The 19,259-nt window shown below is 47.2% G+C and overlaps 7 protein-coding genes across 7 annotated transcripts; 4 read left to right on the top strand and 3 right to left on the bottom strand.

The window, feature by feature from the left end:
- Window positions 1-2,246: 2,246 nt before the first annotated feature.
- GGTG_11521 (hypothetical protein) lies at window positions 2,247-3,011 on the top strand (the record flags this gene model as incomplete). The annotated part of the gene is made up of 3 exons (XM_009229412.1): window positions 2,247-2,304; window positions 2,410-2,505; window positions 2,632-3,011. Coding segments are annotated over 3 exons (534 nt in total), but the record flags the coding sequence as incomplete, so codon positions are not given.
- Window positions 3,012-6,061: 3,050 nt separating this feature from the next.
- GGTG_11520 (hypothetical protein) lies at window positions 6,062-6,382 on the bottom strand (the record flags this gene model as incomplete). Its single annotated transcript, XM_009229411.1, has 1 exon — window positions 6,062-6,382. A coding segment is annotated over one exon (321 nt), but the record flags the coding sequence as incomplete, so codon positions are not given.
- A 2,286-nt stretch (window positions 6,383-8,668) lies between these two features.
- GGTG_11519 (hypothetical protein) lies at window positions 8,669-11,954 on the top strand. Its single transcript, XM_009229410.1, has 2 exons — window positions 8,669-11,144; window positions 11,286-11,954. The coding sequence occupies exon 1, from the start codon at window positions 8,688-8,690 to the stop codon at window positions 10,086-10,088; it is 1,401 nt and encodes a 466-aa protein (XP_009227674.1). The 5' UTR covers window positions 8,669-8,687; the 3' UTR covers window positions 10,089-11,144; window positions 11,286-11,954.
- A 1,060-nt stretch (window positions 11,955-13,014) lies between these two features.
- GGTG_11518 (peroxiredoxin type-2) lies at window positions 13,015-14,174 on the top strand. The gene is made up of 3 exons (XM_009229409.1): window positions 13,015-13,423; window positions 13,543-13,745; window positions 13,838-14,174. The coding sequence occupies exons 1-3, from the start codon at window positions 13,297-13,299 to the stop codon at window positions 14,009-14,011; spliced, it is 504 nt and encodes a 167-aa protein (XP_009227673.1). The 5' UTR covers window positions 13,015-13,296; the 3' UTR covers window positions 14,012-14,174.
- Window positions 13,979-15,555, bottom strand: GGTG_11517 (hypothetical protein). The gene is made up of 3 exons (XM_009229408.1): window positions 15,410-15,555; window positions 14,977-15,120; window positions 13,979-14,767 (listed from the first exon to the last, which is right to left on the bottom strand). Exons 1-3 carry the CDS (start codon window positions 15,458-15,460, stop codon window positions 14,480-14,482), a joined length of 483 nt encoding a protein of 160 aa, XP_009227672.1. The 5' UTR covers window positions 15,461-15,555; the 3' UTR covers window positions 13,979-14,479.
- Window positions 15,556-15,710: 155 nt separating this feature from the next.
- On the top strand, window positions 15,711-17,737 carry GGTG_11516 (hypothetical protein). The gene is made up of 4 exons (XM_009229407.1): window positions 15,711-16,028; window positions 16,118-16,154; window positions 16,232-16,506; window positions 16,615-17,737. The coding sequence occupies exons 1-4, from the start codon at window positions 15,896-15,898 to the stop codon at window positions 17,454-17,456; spliced, it is 1,287 nt and encodes a 428-aa protein (XP_009227671.1). The 5' UTR covers window positions 15,711-15,895; the 3' UTR covers window positions 17,457-17,737.
- Window positions 17,495-19,053, bottom strand: GGTG_11515 (nascent polypeptide-associated complex subunit beta). The gene is made up of 3 exons (XM_009229406.1): window positions 18,673-19,053; window positions 18,184-18,356; window positions 17,495-18,093 (listed from the first exon to the last, which is right to left on the bottom strand). Exons 1-3 carry the CDS (start codon window positions 18,930-18,932, stop codon window positions 17,858-17,860), a joined length of 669 nt encoding a protein of 222 aa, XP_009227670.1. The 5' UTR covers window positions 18,933-19,053; the 3' UTR covers window positions 17,495-17,857.
- Between the last annotated feature and the right edge of the window lie 206 nt (window positions 19,054-19,259).

Genomic DNA, 19,259 nt, shown 5'->3' with positions numbered 1-19,259 from the left:
ATAATAACCCAACGAAAGGTTACAAAAGCATGGCCAAAACTTTAAAAAAGCTTAAACGGCAATTTAAATAACCGGGTATGGCTAAAAACGTACGCAAATACGTGCGAACGTATTAAATATACCAGCAAATAAAACCGAAAATACAAACATTTTACGGGTTATTAGCACTTTTGCCCGTATTAAACCGCCCAAAACAAAAGCTATCGATGGATTTTATCGAAAAATTTTTAATATTGGTAAATAAAACCGGCAAAAAATGCAATGCAATATTGGTAATGGTTAACCGGTTTACCAAATATAGCTTTTTTATCCTAACGTTTACGAAATTAACCAATAAAAAATTAAGGAATTTTTTATTTGCATACGTTTAAAAGTTATTAAAAACGCCCAAAAAAATTATATCGAACCGGAATAAATTATTTACAAACGGGTTTTAAACAATTTTTGCCAAATATTTAAAAGTTGCAAAAAGGCTATTAATAACATACCATTTTTAAATTAACGGGCAAACGGAACGAACGAACCAAATAGTAAAGCATTACTTTCGGTGCTTTTGCTGCAAAAGGCAAAACGATTGGGCGTTGCTATTGCATTTAGCAACGTGGGTGCACAATATAAACGTGCATTTGGGGTTGCAAAAAACCCCAGCGTTTTTATTAATAAAATTTTATTTATAAAAGCTTTATAACCTTTGGATGGTTAAAAAAAAACCTTTAGCAACGGCTAAAATTAAAGCGGGGGCTTTAAAAACAATTAAGAAATAAATTAAAAAATTGCTAAAAAAAGCGAATAATACGTACAAAAAGTATTATAACAAAAGCAAAACCCCGGTACCTTTTGGGGTAAGCAATTGGGTATTGCTAAGTACGGCAAACATTAAAATAAAAAAGCCGTTAAAAAAGCTATCGAATAAATGGTTGGGACCTTTTTAAATTTTAAAAATGGTTGGGTTAATCGGTTTGGCGTTCCGGTTAAAGCTTTTGGTAAATTACCGAATACATAACGTATTTCCGGCAAATTTGTTGCGGGCGTTTAAAAAAAAAGCCCGGCAAAAAACCAAAAAATAAAAAACCAAAAATTAAAAAAAAAAAGGAATCGTTTTAAAGTAAAAACTTTGTTAAAATATAAAGGGCTTTTGCGGAAACGAAAATATTTGGTTAAATGGATAAGTTACGATAAATCGGAAAATTCGTAAATTTTAAAAAGGGATATTACGAAAAAAATTGTTTAAACGTATAAAGCAAACCTATTGGAAGCAAACTTACAAAATAAGGAAAATACCAAACCTTAGCGGGTAAATACCCGAAAGGAACGGGGGTATTACAAAAAAAAGTAATAAAGGCCAAAAAAATGGCCCAAAAAAATGTTTTAAACGTGCCAAACCGGTTGGCTACCGGAAAAGAACGTAAAAAAACCCGTAAGCGGCTTGTAATAACCGTAAAATATCGTACTTTATAAACAAAAAGTTAGGTAAAAACGGTATAATACGGGAAATGCCCCAAATTAATAGTGCAATATATTTAAATTTTAAAAAATATGCAAAGTGTAATATATTTTGGAAAGCCCGTAAAAGGTATGCTTGGCGCAATACGCCAAAGCAATTACCGCATTTTAAACGTACGTTATAGTAAAAAATACCATTGCTTGCTTAAAAAAAAATGGAAAAATTTCCGGATGGTACGGCAAACGGGCCTAAGCGTTTGGGTAACGGCAAATGCATATCGGCAATATTTAAACCCATTAAAAAGCGAAAAAAAAGCATTTTAAAATTATTTATTAAAGCATTAAAACCTAATTGGTAATTAAAAATATTGGAATTTTGCAATATTGCAAAAGTAATATAACGAAAGGAAATTATAATTTTAATTATAATAAATTAACGAAAAATTTTTAAAATTAACCACTTTTTAAAAAGGGAATACCAGTAATTAATTAGGAAAATATGTAAAAAAAATTAATTAAATGTTGTATTTAAAGGAACCAAAACCTTTGGAAACCACGTTCCTTTCGCTAACGCTATAATCGTTGCCGCCAAAATCGTTAGCGCTAAAAGCGGCACTTTCCGGCGCTAATACAAACGCCGCACCTTTACGGGGAACCGCGCGGCTGTAAGCTTGGGTATCCAAATGCGCCGCAATTGTAACAAAGTTAGCAGCAATGCTACCAAAAAAAACAACCATACTTTTTTCGAAACGCTTAAAAAACGCTTTTATTTTGTTAAAAAAATTATTAATGCTAGTTAAAGCTTAAATTTGCCTTTTCGTTTAAACGGTAATAACGTAAAATTATTAAAAAATGTTTTAAGTAATTTTTAATATTGCAATGCTAGCAATTTTGCGCTAAATACGCTTTTAAATAACGGTTTAACGTTTGTAACGCGCAAATTGTTTGGCCAATATGGTATAAAAGGATTTAACTTTTTGGATAGCCTTACGAACGCGAAATTGGGCTTTAATAAGCTTTTTAAAAAGCTTCGGTATTGTTTTAAAAAATCGCTGGTAAACGGTATTTAAAATTTTGTAAAGGTTTTGGGCCATTTTCCAAAACCATTTGAAAAGCTTAACGCAAGCTTTATTATTAACCACGTTTTTGCAATAAATGCATTTGGAAAACCCCGTACAATTATCGAAGCATATCGGTATACGGGGGTTAACGGCATAGTTTTAATATACTTAACAACCAAAATAACGGCCACAAAATACCGTACGCTCCGTATAATTGTTTTTAAAAAAGGGCAAATAAATAAAGTTTTAATTATTGCTTTATTAAAAATCGATAATTTTTTGCAACGGGAACGCGTTGCGGATATTTATGTAAAACAAAAAAAAAGCAATGTTCGTTTTAAAAACAAATTTATTAAAATTAAAAGCGTTGCGGCGGCGTTCGTTGCGCGCTTTACGCTTTTTTTTGGCGGAAGTTTTTTTGCCGCGGCGGTTAAAACCCGCCGGGGGGTTACCGGCAAAACGCTTGCGGAAATTTTAAAGGATTGCAAGCGTAAAAGGGCCCGATAAACCCGCGGCATTTAAAAGGTTTACCGGAAAGTTACCGGTAAAGCAATTGTTAGGGATTTAAAGGATTAAAAGCTTTAGCAAATCCGAATTCGGGTTTAATTAAACCATAATAGCTAAAAAAGATACCGGAAGGTCGTTAAAAAAGGTTAACGGGCTGGTTGGAATCGAAAAACCCAAAGCGGATACCCGAAAAAATACCACTTTTTTTACGTAATTAGGTATAAAGGATAACATTTATAATTACCGGTTAAATCCAAATATTTAAAAAAAACAGCTAAATATTAATTATTTACGGTTACAATCGTTAAAATTGTTGGAATGGTTGTTAAATGCATAAAAAAAAAAAAAGGGCTTGTAACTTTAAACGGGAAAAAAAGCTTTTTATATACCGGTACGAACCCATTTTTCCGAATGCTACAAAGCTTTATAATTGGTTTTTTTAAACGTTGCCGGGCATTAGGGCGGTTTGGCGGAATATCGTAAGCTACCAGCTACTTATGGGGTTGCACGCGCGGCACAAACGGCTTAGGACAAGCCGTATCGGGAAAAGGCAATATGTTAAAAATACGGGCAAAACCGCCCGGTAAAAAGCGGGAAGCGTTAAATGCACGGGCGAAACCGCCCGGCAAAAAGGAAAAAAGGGGCATTGGCACAATTGGCCGGGTACGGACCCTTTTGGTAACGTACCGGCGAAGTGCCGGTATTGCGGCCAAAGCATAATGGCAAAATTAAAAAATAGGGTAAAGCTTAAATTGCACGAAAGCGTTTGGAGCGCAAAGGATTTAAAAAACCAACCCCGGGTGCCCGAAAGGGTACGAAGGAGGGGAAAGTTAGAAAAGGAACAATTTTTATTAGCGATAGCACCTTTAGTAAAAGATTTACGGAAGCTTAACAAAAAAAACACCGCATCCGGCCCGTAACCCGGTAACCACCCGCCTTTGCACCGATTAACCCTTAACACCGTTGTTAATTTTTTAAACGTTAAGTTTAATTTTCCAAATACCGCTTTAAACGAAATCGTTTTTTGCTTATATTTCGAAAATGCGCTTTAATATCGTTTTGGTATCCTTTTTAATAATGGTTGTCCTTACGTAAATTGCTTTTCGAAATTTGGCTAATAAATTATTTCGGAATTTTTTTTTTGTTATATTGGTTTTCCCGTTTACGGGTATGTTTAAAAAACGTTTTAACAAGTTATTTACGGGGTTCCGGTATTTTGGCTTCCATTTAATTGTAAAGTTATATTTGCTAAATTTTCGAATCATTTTGTTTAACGCTTTATTACTTTTTTTTTTGTTAAAATATGGATATGGTTTAAATGGTTGGTAATTATTTTAATAATTTTTTGTAAATAAGCTAAATAATGCCGCTACTTTTCAAAAGCTTTTACGATTGCCAATAATTTCGAATCGGGAATTGCGTAATGCAATTCCCTTTACCGTAGCTTTTTTAACAAATAAGTTACCGGGTGCTAACAACCGTTTTGCAATTACAGCAATATTGCTTTTATTGCAAAAGCCGAAGCATTGGTTTTTACGCATAGCGGTTTCGATAAATTAAAATGTATTAGCACCAAAGCTTATATAAATAACAATTTTAGCTTGCAAAAAAGCCTTTTTCGCAATGCTTTTTAAATAAAACGCCGTATCCTTTTTAAAAAAGTTTGTTAAAAGCGTAGTAATTTTCGCGTAACCCTTTACAAATTTCCGGTAATACCCCGTAAAGCTTAAAAATATTTGTACGTTTTTAATGTTTTCCGGTATTTTTCATTTTTGGATTGTAATAACCTTGTTCGGCAAAATTTTAATTTTAAATTTAATTATTTTAAAACCTAAAAAATCGATGCTATTCGTTTCGAATTTGCATTTAGCCGGGTTAACGTAAAGCTTATATTTTTTAAATCGCTTTAGCACCGTTTTTATTGCTTTACGGTGCTTTTCCCGTATTTTGGAAAAAATAAGGATATTGTTTAAATATATAATGCAAATGCTATTAATTAATTTCCCAAATGCTATATTAATAAAGCTTTAAAACGTTGCCGGTGCGTTAACCAAGCCGAATGGCATTACTAAATATTTATAATATTTATATTTGCAGCAAAAAGCAATTTTTTATTCGTTTTTTTATCGGATCCGTATTTTGTAATAAGCGTTTTTTAAATACAATTTAATAAAGTATTAATTTCCAAATACCCGGTCGAATATTTCGTAAATTAATAAAAATGTTAGCCGGTTTTTTTAATAACTTTGTTAAAACCTTAATAATCGATACAAAAGCGAAATTTCCCGTTTTTTTTTAAAACGAATAAAATCCCGGCGCTAACGGGGTTGGTTAAATGCCAAATCCAACCCTTTGCTATAGCTTTATCGAAATATCCCCGGAAAATTTTTAATTTTTTTTCGAATAAAAATAAATGCTTTCGTAAAGCGGCATCGTTTTTTTCCAATTTAATTGCGTAATTTTAACTTATATATTTTAGCGAAAGGTTTAATTTATAAAGCTGCGCATGTTTTGCAATTATCCTTTTAACTTATTTCGGAAAAGCTTTTAACCTTTTCCCAGGGTTTTCCGGGGTTTCCGGGCGTACAACCGTTAATACGGCTATCGTTTGTTCCGATTAAACCAGCTTTTTAATTATTTTTAACAAAATTATTTTAACCTTTTGGTAATTACCGGAAATTTCTATTTTATATTTTTAACCCGGATTTTAATGTTTTTTGCTAAAATTAAAGCATGTTTAACGTAATGTTATACCCGGCCCAAAGCATTACCACGTAAAATACCATTAATTTTCGGGTTATTTTTTAATTATTTGTTACCCGAATTTTATATTTCCTTACTTTTAACGTAAGCATGCGTTTTTTGGTATCGAACCACGCCAAATAACCCCCGTTTAGCACCGGTATTTTTTTTGCTTCCACTAAAAAACGGTTATGCAATAAATTAACGTTGCTTTTATTATTAATTAACGCTTTTAACTTTACCCGGCAACCGTTAATCCGTAAATACATTTCGGTTTTTTAACGCGTTTTGGCCGCCGGGGCGCATTTTTAAACCCCGGTGCTTAAACGGCCAAATAGCGGTATCGAATTGGGTAATAATATTTTGCTTTTTTTAAAGCACGCCGGCCGGATATAGCTTAGCTTTTTATACCCGTAATACCGTATTTCCGGCCTTTTCCCCTTTGCTTTTTGTATGGTTGTTAAGGTTAACGGGGTTTCCGGGTTATCCGTTCGTATTTTGCATGCTATAACGATATAACCCAATTGCCCGTACTTAAAGCAAATAACCGGCTTTTTAACGGTTAAAGTACCGGTATTTCCCGGCATCTTTTTGTACGGTCCCAATATTATTTTTGCTTTAAAAGCTTTAGCTTGCAATTTTTCCATAATGTAAAAAAAGCTTTTAAATGTTACCCGTTTTTGGATTTTAAAGCGAAACCGGTTAAAAAGCAATGTTATCCTTATCCATTTAAATGCTAATTCGAAAAGGTTATCCTTTACCAAATTTTAACAAATTTAAAACGCTTTAAATAATTTGTAATTTTTTTGCTTAATAACGGTATTTCCCGCAAGCTTTTTAATTGTTAGCTATATTTGCAAATCGAAATTTTTCGATTTTGCTTAAAATTACCGCAAAAAATTAATTTAAATAAGCAATACCCCGGTATTTAAATAATGCATTTGCTTATATTTTGTTTATTATACCCGCCGTTAATAATTAAAAGTGCTGGAAATTATTTAAACTTTTATACGGTTTTTACAGTAGCGTTTTTTTTCGCTTTCGAAAATAAATTCGTAATTATTAATATAATAAACGATATTTTACTATATTGCAAATTTTTTAAGCATAAATAATTTAAAAGTAATTTTATTTTACGTAAAACCTTTTCGTTATTTAAAAGTATTTTTTTTATTTTCGTTTAAGCTTTTATGCGCATGCTTTAACCTTTTGTTTTAAATTTTTTAAATTAAACGGGCGCGTTTGCTTTAAACTTCCAACGCATCGTTTATTTTTTGCAATTCCTTTACAAAAAGGTTTTCGAAATCGTTAAAAATTTGTAAAGCTTTTTTGGTATTTTGTTCCGGTAGCTTAACGGCCCTTTTTAACGTGCTTAACGTAGCGTTAAGCGTTATTATAAACGGTGCGAAATTGCAAATGCCTTTTTTAAACTTGCTTAATCCTTTCCGGTAATTACTTAAGCTTGCTTCCTAAATAAAAAAGGTATAAAAAAAAATAATATGTTAAAGGTTAATCGGTATAAAAGCGGGTAATTACTAAATTACGGGCTAAATACGGTATTTTTTTATTAAATTTCCGTAAATTCTTTACCAAAAATGCTATTTCCAACAAAAATTATTCCTTTTTTACCTTTTTTTTTCGTGCCCTTTTGGGCACGCGGGGTTGGTTTTATAAATTTTCCGCGCTTTATGCGCTTTCGTACAATTTAAGCTTTACTTTATTTTTTAACTTTACCATTATGCTTTAGCCGCAATACCGGCACTTTGCCAGCACGTTACCAAAAAAGTCCGTGCCCGGCCAATTGTGCCAATGCCCCCTTTTTCTTTTTTGCCGGGCGGTTTCGCCCGTGCATTTAACGCTCCCCGCTTTTTGCCGGGCGGTTTCGCCCGTGCTTTTAACACCGGCCAATTATGCCAATGCCCCCTTCCTCCTTTTTGCCGGGCGGTTTCGCCCGTGCATTTAACGCTCCCCGCTTTTTGCCGGGCGGTTTCGCCCGTGCTTTTAACAAACGGGAATTGCATAAAGCACGTATAATGCAAAAAAGCAAATTAACTTTTAACCAAATGCACCATTTTTAAATTTATTTAATTCGCGCAATTTTAATTAATAAAACGAAAAATTGGATTTTAAACATGTTTAGCCAAAAAACAAGCTTATTAAATATAAGCAAATGTTTTAAACCGTTTTTAAATAGCATATTTGCAATACTTTGCATGCAATATACGGCAATCTTTTATCCAAAAAAAAGGGTATTAAACCGAATTATATTTAAATATTTGCAAAAAAACCTATTTATAATATGCTTTCCGGGAACGGTATTTATATAAAATAACGCTTTTACGCACCAAATAATTAAAATTTAAAAATGGTTGCAAATTTAAATAAAATTATACGGGGTTAAATTAATAAATTAACCGGCAAATTTACCAAATATAAATTCCATTAAAAATTTTTAAATTATCGTTAAAACCGTTATAAATAAACGTTATTTTAAATTAAAGCAATTTTTAAAAAGCAATAAATTTTGTAAATTATTTATCCGGGCTACCGTTAAAGCGTAAAAAAAATAAAAAAAAATTTATAAAAAATTTGGTAATTTTTATAAACCGGCAATTCCAAGCCGTTATTAATGCAAACGGGTAATACACGAAATATTAAAATAATACATTTTTATTAATTAAAATACGCTTTACAACATATGCAAAAAGCAAAGCAAATAAAGCAAAATTAAATGCGTTGTTGTGGTTTAAATTGGGCGCGTTGTCGAAGAAAAATGCAAATTTTTGGAGTTGGTCGTCATTTTTGTCCCCTGGCTGTAGGTATGTGCCTGGCCATTTGGGCTGAAAATGGGCCGCCCCCGCCGTCCATCCTTCTAAAGGTTGACACACCTCCGTACACCAAGTCTTTCCTCCACTTGCAAAACCCCACTACGCAATGCAGCTGCTCAACGACACCCACTTCCGGTCGACGCCCAGCGACACCGCATTCCGTTTTTTCCAGCGCTTGCCCGTCGAGCTGCGCTTGATCATCTGGTTACATACGCTCCGACGGTCCCGCTGGGTCCCCCTCGACATCGTCCTTCCAGAGGACGAAGAGTCCCGCGCGAAATGGCCCGGCCAGGTGGGAGCAGCCAGCGGCCCAAGCCACCAGAACAAAGAGCGCCCTCCCAGCTACACCACCACGAACAGCCTGGGCAGGGTCATCAGCGGAAATGACTATTACTTTGCCGTCCACGACGACGGCTCAGCCCTGAGCCCGTTGCTCCGAGTCAGCAAGGAGGCAAGAAAGGTCGCGCTTGACTTTTATCGACTCCGGCTCCCTGTCCACCACCGCCTCCCGCAGGCGCAGGGCAGGCCCCTATATCTCAACCCCGAGTGGGATGTGATCTTTCTACGCTGGGCCAAATTTCCTCGTCTGCTAGCTGATGTTCTTCACGACATCAAAGCCTACGATGTTAGGGATGTAGGCGTAGTGCACCTAGCCCCCGACGACCGTACCGCTAGAGGGTATTCTCCTTGCCTTTGGGAGCTTTTGAGCCAAAACATCCTGTGGCCTAACACGGACAGCCCCTCGATAGAAGAGGGCGTTTCCCCTTGCACATTCCACCCGTTAGCTACGTCGTCGTTCAAAGACACCCTCAAGGACAAGCTCCGATCGGTATTTTACGTATTAGACTTCCTCGGAGGTTCCAGGATACGGGCCCCCCTAGGCGGGGCCATAGGCCCGGGTAGCTTCACATGCCACCACGGACGCGGCCACCCGCTCCAACGACACCTGCCAACGGTGACCTTCTTCGACTGGCTCCACGAGGACTCTCGGCCCGTCGCAGAGGACCTCAAGACTTTACAGTTCTTCAAAGACCCTCGAAAACACTCTGAGGAGCGGCGAGACGTTGAGTCACTGTTTGGGATCACGCGGCAGGCCGATGCGGCTTTTGACTTTTACCTGTGTCTCACTCTCGACTGGCGGAGGGTCAACTACGCCTTCGGCGACTCCACCGACTACCAACACCATCGCGATGAGACTAGCCGGGGCCTCGGCGACTTCATTAAGCATGATGAGGAGGAATGGCATAGGACGTGCGGATGGGTGGAGAAGAATTTTGCAGCTGTCGAATATAAACCGGGCAGGCACGGTTCCTTGATGAACCAGGCGACGTATGACCGGCTGCTCGTCGAGTTGCACGACGTTGTCGACATATGGGTGTTCAAGCCCGACGCTTTCGGCGAGGTCACCCCCGAAAACAGGACCACGGTCATGGAGCAGTTCAAGAGAAACTACGATGTCTCGGCATCCCGGCCGAGCCTGGTGGTGTTTGAGAATCCAGCAGAATGAAGGCATGGGATCAAGGCAGTGCAGTGCGGCGGGCTTTGCCTTTGAGGGCCGGGAACTTGTATTCCTTAGGGTCCAGGATGGTAACTAACGGGGAACACAAGAACCAAGACTGCGCCAGTTCGAGTATCTAGTAACTGTGTCCACCAATGCCTTGCTTTGACTGCCTGACTGCAAGCCACGACGCCCAAGAGCTTGCCTGTTGCTCCTGGAAGTCGAGTGTGACGATCTGGGTCAAGGCCCACAGGCCTTGATCGTACAAGAGGCCGTTGCCGCTCGGCACCCGGTCATCTTTGCCGGTCACCGCGTCTTCCCCTGGCACTTCCTCGCCAGCCTTTGCCGCGACATACAGCTGGTGGGATCCCAGCCGCACGCCAAAGCGGAGCTACTGCGCCGCTGCCCGTGTCGCAAGTTCACCCGCGCTCGACAGCTTTCGGTCGCCCAAGGCTATGCCGCTCAGCCACTTCCTCAACTACACCCGGAACTACCAAGCCACGGACCCGCGGGACAAGGTGTATGTGCGCGCTACTCGGCATGGCCTCTAACGTCGCGGAGGGGGGTCTCGTGCCGGACTACGAGAAGAGCGTCCGGGAAGTCTACCTGGACCTCGTTCGGTTCATTGGCGGCCCACGGGAGCCTCGACATCCTCTCCTCGGCCCGCATGGCCATCGCGTCCCCGGGGGATGCCGACCTGGTTCCCGGACCGGCGCGTCTCCAACAGCCTGCGCCCGCTCAACGGCGAGGACCTGCAGCACGAGTCCTCGTGCCGCGCGGCCGGCGACACGCTAGCAACGGTGGATCCGCGCGGGCTGTCGGCCTTCCTGGGGGGGTCGAGGGAGTCATCGCGGACGCAACAGCCGATGCTGGGTCGTGGTACAAGTGCGCAGCAGATACCCGCGCACCCTACGCTCGGCGTTGCCTGCTACGACGGGAATGGGGAATTCTGATGCGCTGATCAATGAAAGCAAGAATAGGGGTACATGAGGATGTCTCTTGGTGCAAGTCCAAAAATGCAAAGAAAAAAACACAAAGCACGATGAACTCTGGTCCCTGGAACCGGTAAGAATGAGTGTCTCCATACTTCCAGCCGTTTTCCAAGCTACGTCAAGCTCCAAGTAGCCAAAAACTCCTCGCCTGCCTCACTTACAAGGAACCAAGAACAGATTCTAAACTAACATGCAAAAATGAGGGAAACAAAAGATGCCGATAACGATACCTACTCACTCTCCTTCTAGCTACCTCTCGATGACGGCGTCTCAAGCGGAACGCTAGGACATCAGACTCACATCCTCGCAGTACTAGAGCCAGCTGACGCTCCGGTCCTGATCGTCGTAGTGCCTGTGCCACGACTCGGTCCCGCAGTCGGCGCCGCACGTCACGCACCTCCGGCGCGGCTTGTTTTCGTTCTTCTTCGGCTTCGTGGAGGGCTTCTTGCCGCCGCCGCCGCCGCCGCCCGTCTTACCGCCCTTGCTCGAGCTCTGGCCCCTCGCCTGGATGTTGCTGTTGCTGTTGCTGTCGTCGGCGTCCCTCGCAGCAGCAGCAGTAGCAGCCAGCATCTGATCGCCGTACTGCCTGGCTTCGAGGATGGCGTCGCGGGCGCGCACAAGGGCCCCGGAGCGGGCGGCGTGGAGGGCCCGGTACTCGGCGTCGGCGTCGGCGGCGACTGCCAGGGCTGGGTAGACCTGGGTGGCCGCGGTGGCCGCGAGCATGAGGGTATGGAGGAAGCGCATGGTGATTTTTGGTGGGGTTGTCTTGACAGGAAGAAGACAAGTATATGGGCAAAGAGGAGAAAGTTGGCGGTTACCAGAGAACGCCCTGAATCTTTCTGATGATGTGTAAAAGCTTTTATTGTTGATGGTAGTCCGTGTGGTCTGACAGGAGAGAAGTTCTGTTCTGGAAGCAATGTTTTTGGTCGGCTTTATAGACATTTGTCGAGGCCTAGGTCGTGTTAGAGAGACAAAATACGACCAGAACAGTAAGCCCAACCTGGTGATAGTACTCTCGAGATCCTGCGAGAACGCCATTGCTGTTATTCAGCGTTCTATTTTGACCATCGTACAACTAGCCTTTACCCTTTTGAACGTTTTATTGTTGACCTCGCCACATCTTGCACAACCCTGTCTCAACCCTCCAGCCTCGCTCCAAATGTGTGCAATAAGACAGCATATTAGTGTTTTGCTCGTAAATTCGTAAAAGAAAGCCTGTGGATGGCTGAACGGGATCGGGCTTGCCAAGAGCCCGGCGCAGCCATTAAGCTAACCTTTTCTAGACCTGCTCGTAATCCGTTATTTGCCGGGGGCTCCGGGTGCCAGGGCAGCCCGCCATGTCGCGCCGACATCGTACAAACGGCGAAGCCACCCAAGACCGTCCGTCCTCTAAAGGAGACGCAAGCCAGAACGCCGGCAACCGGGGAAAAAAAGGTGAAGATGGCGATGGCGAAACGCGCACCGTAGAGTAGCGCCGTAATGTCGGCAGAGCCCCAGTAGACATGCTCGGCTCACCTGCCACCCCGAGAACATGATCAACAGTCATACCGTACATCCCTCCAGACTAGGTAGGCCACTTGGCTGGTATGGGAGCAATCGCCGCACCCGGCCCTATCGACCGCCCTCCGCCCAAGAACTCTAACTGCCTGTTGACGTGTATTAAGCATGGCCCTCCGCAAGGGCTACTGTCCAAGATGCCCTTTTGCGCTGAGCTTCCACCTCGCTGAAATGAGGCCGGGCATACTGCGGCTACTACTGCCGCCGCCGCCGCCGTGCACGCCTTGTCTCCTCTGGTCTTGCTGCAAGGAACGGTGCAAACGACCCTCCGAAGGTCGTCGGGTCTCGGAACCTCCGGCCTTCTAGGAATCGCTGCCTCAGGCACCGATTTCGCGGGTTGCGGCCTCGGACACGGCGGAAGGTGGAAGAAGCTACATCCATGGCAGCCGGAGAGGTGGCAGCAAGGTGGGGTCGAGGGGGCCCTGAGGGCAGGCTCGCCGGGCCCGGGAAAGTCAATAAAAAAGGGAAGGGACGGGGGAGGTGCACAATTCCCTCCTTTGGTCTAGACTATTTTACCTCGAGAGCTTATCAAACCTGAAGCGAGAAGAAAACTCGCCGGACATCAACAACTCGGCCTGCATCAACTCGTCCCCAAAAGAACATCTCCCGCTTTCTCAAACCCACAAACCCTCGCTCCCCAAATACAAACCACGTAGCCAAAACCAACCATGGCCACCACTCTCAAAGCCGGCGACGCCTTCCCCGAGGACGTCGCCTTCACCTACGTCCCGCCCTCTGGGAAGCAGGAGGACGTCGTGGCGTGCGGCACCGGCATCAAGTACGATGCCAGCAAAGGTGAGCGAAGCTTCGGCGGGGTAAAAGCAAACGGGGAGGGGATTCACACACGAGAATGCATCCACCTACTCCCCACAGATGGTAGCATCACTAACGAAGCCAACCGTAACAACAACCAGAGTTCAAGAGCAAGAAGGTCGTCCTCGTCTCGGTCCCCGGCGCCTTCACGCCCACGTGCCAGGAGCAACACGTCACGGGCTTCATCGCCAAGCGCGACGAGCTCAAGGCCAAGGGCGTCGACCAGGTCGTCTTCATCGCCTACAACGACCACTGGGTCATGAGCGCCTGGGGAAAGGCCAACGGCGTTCACGACGACTTTATCGTAAGTCATTGCTCCTAACCTCCTCGCCCCCTTCCTAACCTGCTTCAGCGACGCGGGTCCGCCTAACCTCCTTCGCTTCACAAAATATACAGCTTTTTGCGAGCGACGACGGCGCCAAGTTCTCCAAGAGCCTTGGCTGGACCATGGGCGAGCGCACCGCGAGGTACGCCGTCGTCGTCGACAAGGGTAAGGTTGTCTACGCCGAGAAGGAGGGCGGCTCCGGCACCGCGGTTTCGGGCGCCGAGGCTGTGCTCGCCAAGTTGTAAAATGCCATGGCGGGTGTAAATATGGGCATTCTATAATGTCACGCGAGCAGGCGGCCCTCGACAGCTGTACACGTCAACGAAAAACACAAAAATCTCGCAGTATTCCGAAATCTACCCATGCAAATCGCGCAGTCCCTGGTTTGAATGATTCCATGCTACCGGCCACGTTGGTTTGAAGAAAGACCCCAACCCATGAATTTTGGAAATACCGTGGCAAAAAGAAAAGGGAGACCCGTTCCGACTCCGTCCGTAGCCGCCGCCACCGCCGTCCCGGTGAGGGCGAGCCGACAGCTGCTGCTGCCGTCGCACTATGCCTATCTTGGCCAAAAACGGAGGGCCAACGACTTGTGTTGTGACCGAGGTGTCCAAGATGGATCTCGATCCACGTCGCTTGTTCCCAAGGATTTGACGCCCGCCACACGCACAAGAACTCCGTCCCAAGAATTTTTCATGACAGCACCCTGCTCTTTAACGGCTCTTGGCGGCGACCTTCACCGGGGCACCCTTGGCGCCCTGCTTGCTCGTCAGACGGCCGGTCTGGCCCTTGCCAGCGGCGCCGGCGGCCTTGGCCTTCTCGGCCTTCTTCGCCTTCTCAGCCTCGACCTTCTTGGCCTTGCTCTCCTTAATAGCGGCGGCCCTGGCGGCGCTGCGGGCCTCGGGCCGCATCGTCCGGCGCTCCTTGATCACATCGAGAGATGCGCCAACGATGGCACGCTGCGCCTTGACGGTCCTCCTGGTGCGCTTCTTGGCGACCTCCTATACGAGGGGAAAAACAAGACACGGTTAGCCATCTAGAACCGCTGCAAGCTCAGGAAGCCCATTCCATCATATTCCGTCCAACCACGTCGAGCTCCACCCCCGATTGGTGTGGCGTGATCGCCGATTGGGAGCGCCAATGACCGGGCGGCCCAAGGAGTGTTTGGGGGGCTCGGGCAGGGCAGGGTAGTGCGGTGGAAGGCTCATACCTCAGAGATACCCTTGCGGTGTTGGCGGCGGTACAGGACGGTCCAGGCGATGCGGCGGGGGTTCTTGCGCTGCAGGAACAGCGACTCGGACTTGCCGTTCTGGAAGCGGAAGATCTTGCTGTCGCCACGAACGTAGATCTTACCCTGGATTCATTCGAACAGAAAGGACGTCAGCTGCTGGCCCAAACAAGTCCCTGATGGAACCGTGGAGATACGTCAAAGACGTGCTCCATGTCCCCCATCACGGTCGCGAAACCACGCGACCCGGTTTGATCATTCCCACCGGCGGCTCTCGCGAGACCGCCGTTCCGCACATATTCCCCTCCCAAGTTCCGTCTCTTCCATCCGTGCAGGATCCAAACCGGGTCGGGAGGGTCGAGTCGTCGCGGCGGGGGACGCAGAGCCAGTGCCTTCCCGAGATGGGGCGTCGTACCTTGCCAGGGTAAATCCGTTGGCCGGAGAAGGCGTCGTCGTACGTCCGCATTTTGGCTGGTTGTTGTCGTCGTCGATGAAGTTGCTGTCGGCGAGGGAGTTGGGTGTAAGGTTGTCGTCAAATGGGCAAAGGCAGGCGACAAAGACGTCTCGCTCAATTCAAAATTGTTGTGCGTCTCAGGCCCTGCTGCGCAATTGGGTGGGGCGGCAAGCCAGGGGTCGATGACTCAGCTAGAGTACGTGATTGCCTGAGGCACTGACGCTTTGAGTGGTTCTTGACTGGGGCGTTCGGGACGGTGGTGTGCTCGACACATTCAGAGGGGCATTTAAACCGGGCGAAGGTTCGATCCATAGATTTTCAAGAAAATAACATATTGGTACATGCTCACCTATCTCCGGCTGTCCCGGCAGGCCTGCAGACTCTATCCCCATTCTGCAGAATCGGGCCTCCGCCGTGCTACTCCTAACTTTTCACAGGACCTGAACCATGGCCTCTGAGGCCGATGCAATCGCGGCCGCCGTACTAGGCGAGTTCGACAAACTTCCAAACAAAAGGAAGCCTCCCATCCGTGGAAATGGTATTCATGAGTGGGTTCCACTCAGCGGGATTGTGGCACGAGGTAACCAAGCCGTTCGCCTCCTGTGTCTGCTCTCCCTGCAGCGGAAGCACCTTCTCGACTGGATATATGTATTTATACGGATTTTATAGGCGGAAGAACATCATCATACACTTGTCTCTCCCTGGCGTGAGTGGGCGAAGCCGCCTTTGTTACTCCATGAAAATGGCGAGCAAGTGCTTATTGGACATAACCGCCGCTCATAGGACAGGCATGAAGTGTCTGCCGGCCCCCAAGGTGCCGCATGCCAAGGGCATCATCCTTCACGACTGGCACGCGGAGATCCTGGCCATCCGCGCCTTCAACCATTTTGTCCTCGAAGAGTGCAGAAATCTGGCTATGGGGCTGAGTGCCTCTGAGTACCTCCGCGTCAGGAGCGCAGAGGAGATCGCCCAGACCAACAGCGACGAGTGGTGGAGCGGCCAGCCGTTTGCATGGAGGGAGGACGTGAGCTTGCATATGTATTGCTCCGAGGCACCCTGTAAGAGCACCCCGGCCTTGCCCAAGCTCAAACCTACCTACTGATGCAAGCCAAGCAAACCTGTGACTTGCGACCGCTAACAACACCCCCGGACCCCCCTCCTCCCAGGCGGAGACGCCTCAATGGAACTGGTGATGGCCGCTCAGGAGGACAGTACCCCATGGGAGGTCCCGCCCGGCTGCGGCCCCTCCTCCCCGGCAGAGGGCGGCGGCGACCTGCCCGGGCGCGCCTACTTCTCCCGGCTCGGCGTGGTCCGGCGCAAGCCCGCACGCGGCGACGCCCCGCAGACGCTATCCAAGTCGTGCTCGGACAAGCTGGCCATGAGCCAGTGCGCCTCGTTGCTCTCGTCACCGGCCTCGCTCCTGGTGAGCCCGCGCGGCGTCTACCTACGGACGCTGATCCTGCCCGAGCCCCAGCACTCCGAGGAGGGCTGCCGCCGCTCCTTCTCCGCCGACGGCAGGATGCGGGACGTGGCCGCGGCGGGCCACCAGCTGTGGCCTGGCGGCTACGGCTTCCACCCCTTCGACGTGCGCCCGACGTCCCCCGGCGTCGACTTCGACTTCTCGCGCAGGAGGGCGGCAGCGCGGGCCCCCCGGGGCAGCGGCGCGAGGATCGCGCCCAGCCCCCAGGCCGTGGCGTGGAACCGGGCCGGCCTCGAGGAGGGCGTCATGGCGGGGGTGCAGCAGGGCAGGAAGCAGACGGACCCCAAGGGCGCGAGCGTGCTCTGCAGGGCCGGCATGTGGGGGCGGGCGCTGAGCGTGGCCTCGTCGGCGGTTCTGCTCGGCGCGGGGGCCGTGGCCGTCCGCAAGGTCCTGTCCGAGGCTGCGACTTACAAGGAGTTGAAGCAGAGCGAGCTCCTACAGGCGAGGGCTCATGTCAAAGAGCAGGTCAAGGCGACTGGGCTCAAAGGCTGGGTGGGTAACGTCGCTGACGACCAGTTCAGTTTGTGAAGACACGCGAGCTTCACGTAAGATAGAACCAACTCGGCAAAGCACGGCCTACACGACGAGGCTGGGTATCATCTGGTAAATCCCGATCTTGCAGGTACCCAGGATACGAGAAGTATTCCCCGCGCATAACAAAAATATTCCATTTCTGATGTGCTAGGTCGTCATGTGAACGACACAAAGGAGCCAAAGAAACCACCATCTCGAGCTTCCTTACGCGGGGTAAGCAGAACCGTGACTTCCCGTGCCCATTCCAACGCGCGCCGCAGCCGTTTCCCTTCCGCCCCCGAGTCTAGAGAATTTCCCATTGCGTGGTTGAAGGTTTGTCGTAAATGTGTTTGGAGAGTTGATCGATCGTGTAGGTTCGTCGCGGAAATATCTAGTCGCCATGGCCAGGTCGTTGTTTACTCGACCTTGTCCTCAAAGTTCTCGCCGGCGACGAGTTCCGGGATGTCGTCGTCGTCGGCGTCCTTGTCGCCCTCGGTCTTTTGCATGTTCTGGTAGCTCTCCGCCAGCTTCCTCAGCGAAGCTAGCGAGTCGGGGCCCAGCTGGTTAAGGATACCGGGAACGAGCTCCGTCAGCTCCTTGTCCTCGCCGTTGCCGTAGATGGCGAAGGTGTTGGCCGGAACAGCGGCGTGGACTAGGAGCGAAGACGAGACCCAGTCAGCGCAAGAACCACAACCTTCGCCTCAAGGAAGCCCCCCGCAAAACCCCGCTCGATTTCCTTTACCTTTCGGGGCGGCGAAGTGGATCACGTTGCCGTCGCTCTTGAACATGTTAACCTCCTCGATGGCCTGGATGGGCTGGACGTTGAGCTTCTTCAGCGTCTGCTGGAGCTTCTTGTCGTCGCCGCCGGACCGCGCGGGGGCGCGCTTGACCTTCCTCCGGGGAGTGCCCTTGCCACTGTATCGCCGCCTCTTGTTAGCGGTCGGCTCCAAATATTGCGTGCGTGCAGGTGGGGTGGTGGCCGCCAGTCGCGTCGCGGGGCTCCTTCATGATGCCCAGCATTCTGCCTGTTGCGCCCTCTGCAAATCTCCTCTCTGTCGCTTTCCCTCGTCTACTCGTATATCGCGAAAAAAAAATCGGTCGGGGTCGGCGTGGAAATTTGGCTGAAGATACATACCCTAATTCGCAGGGTTAGCATCATTTTCCCTTCCTTCATTTTTCTCTCCTTCCCCTCATTTTCGCAGTGCTTGCAGCGCGCATCGATCAGCCTTACCAATACGTGCGGTAGCACCCAGCTTCTTGAGACGCTCCTGAACATCGGCCATGATTGAGGTATGGAGGCAGTCGGCAACGGGTGGACTGGTGGAAGTTGCAAAAGAATGAGATGTGGTGGTGGGCTGCTTGTCGACGCTCCGGATTAGTAAATTGGCAAATGGTGGGCTTGTGGCTCGAGGTCTGGGTCAACCCCCAGTGATGGGCTGAACTGTCAGCAGTGGGCGGGCACTGAAAACCCGAATCCCCCGAGTATTGCATGCTCCAGTGTACGTACCCGGTGCAATTTCAGGGCTGTGCTTTTTTCTTTCTTTTGCTCGGGAGCAAGGCGGGGTGATCGAGGGAGCTTTCCAGCCAAAGTAGCCTTGCCCAGACAGACTGGTGAATTTGTGCGCGCCAAGATTTTTCGCTTGTGCAAAATCAATTTTCCACGCACCCAACAATGTGCACCCAGCATTGAGTAGTGCTGCGACCTGCGGCTAGTGCTCCACCCAACGGCATCCCTCCCCGGTCCTGCATGCGCGCCACCTCCTTGCAGTTTTGCCGTCAGTTCAGTCATTGTGTGGCCGAGTCTGCACAAGCTGTCAC

The sequence above is a fragment of the Gaeumannomyces tritici genome, assembly GCF_000145635.1.
Source record: "Gaeumannomyces tritici R3-111a-1 unplaced genomic scaffold supercont2.7, whole genome shotgun sequence".
Lineage (NCBI taxonomy): Eukaryota > Fungi > Ascomycota > Sordariomycetes > Magnaporthales > Magnaporthaceae > Gaeumannomyces > Gaeumannomyces tritici.
The sequence above is the reverse complement of the archived record's forward strand: the minus strand, read 5'-3'. Positions and strand labels throughout refer to the sequence as shown.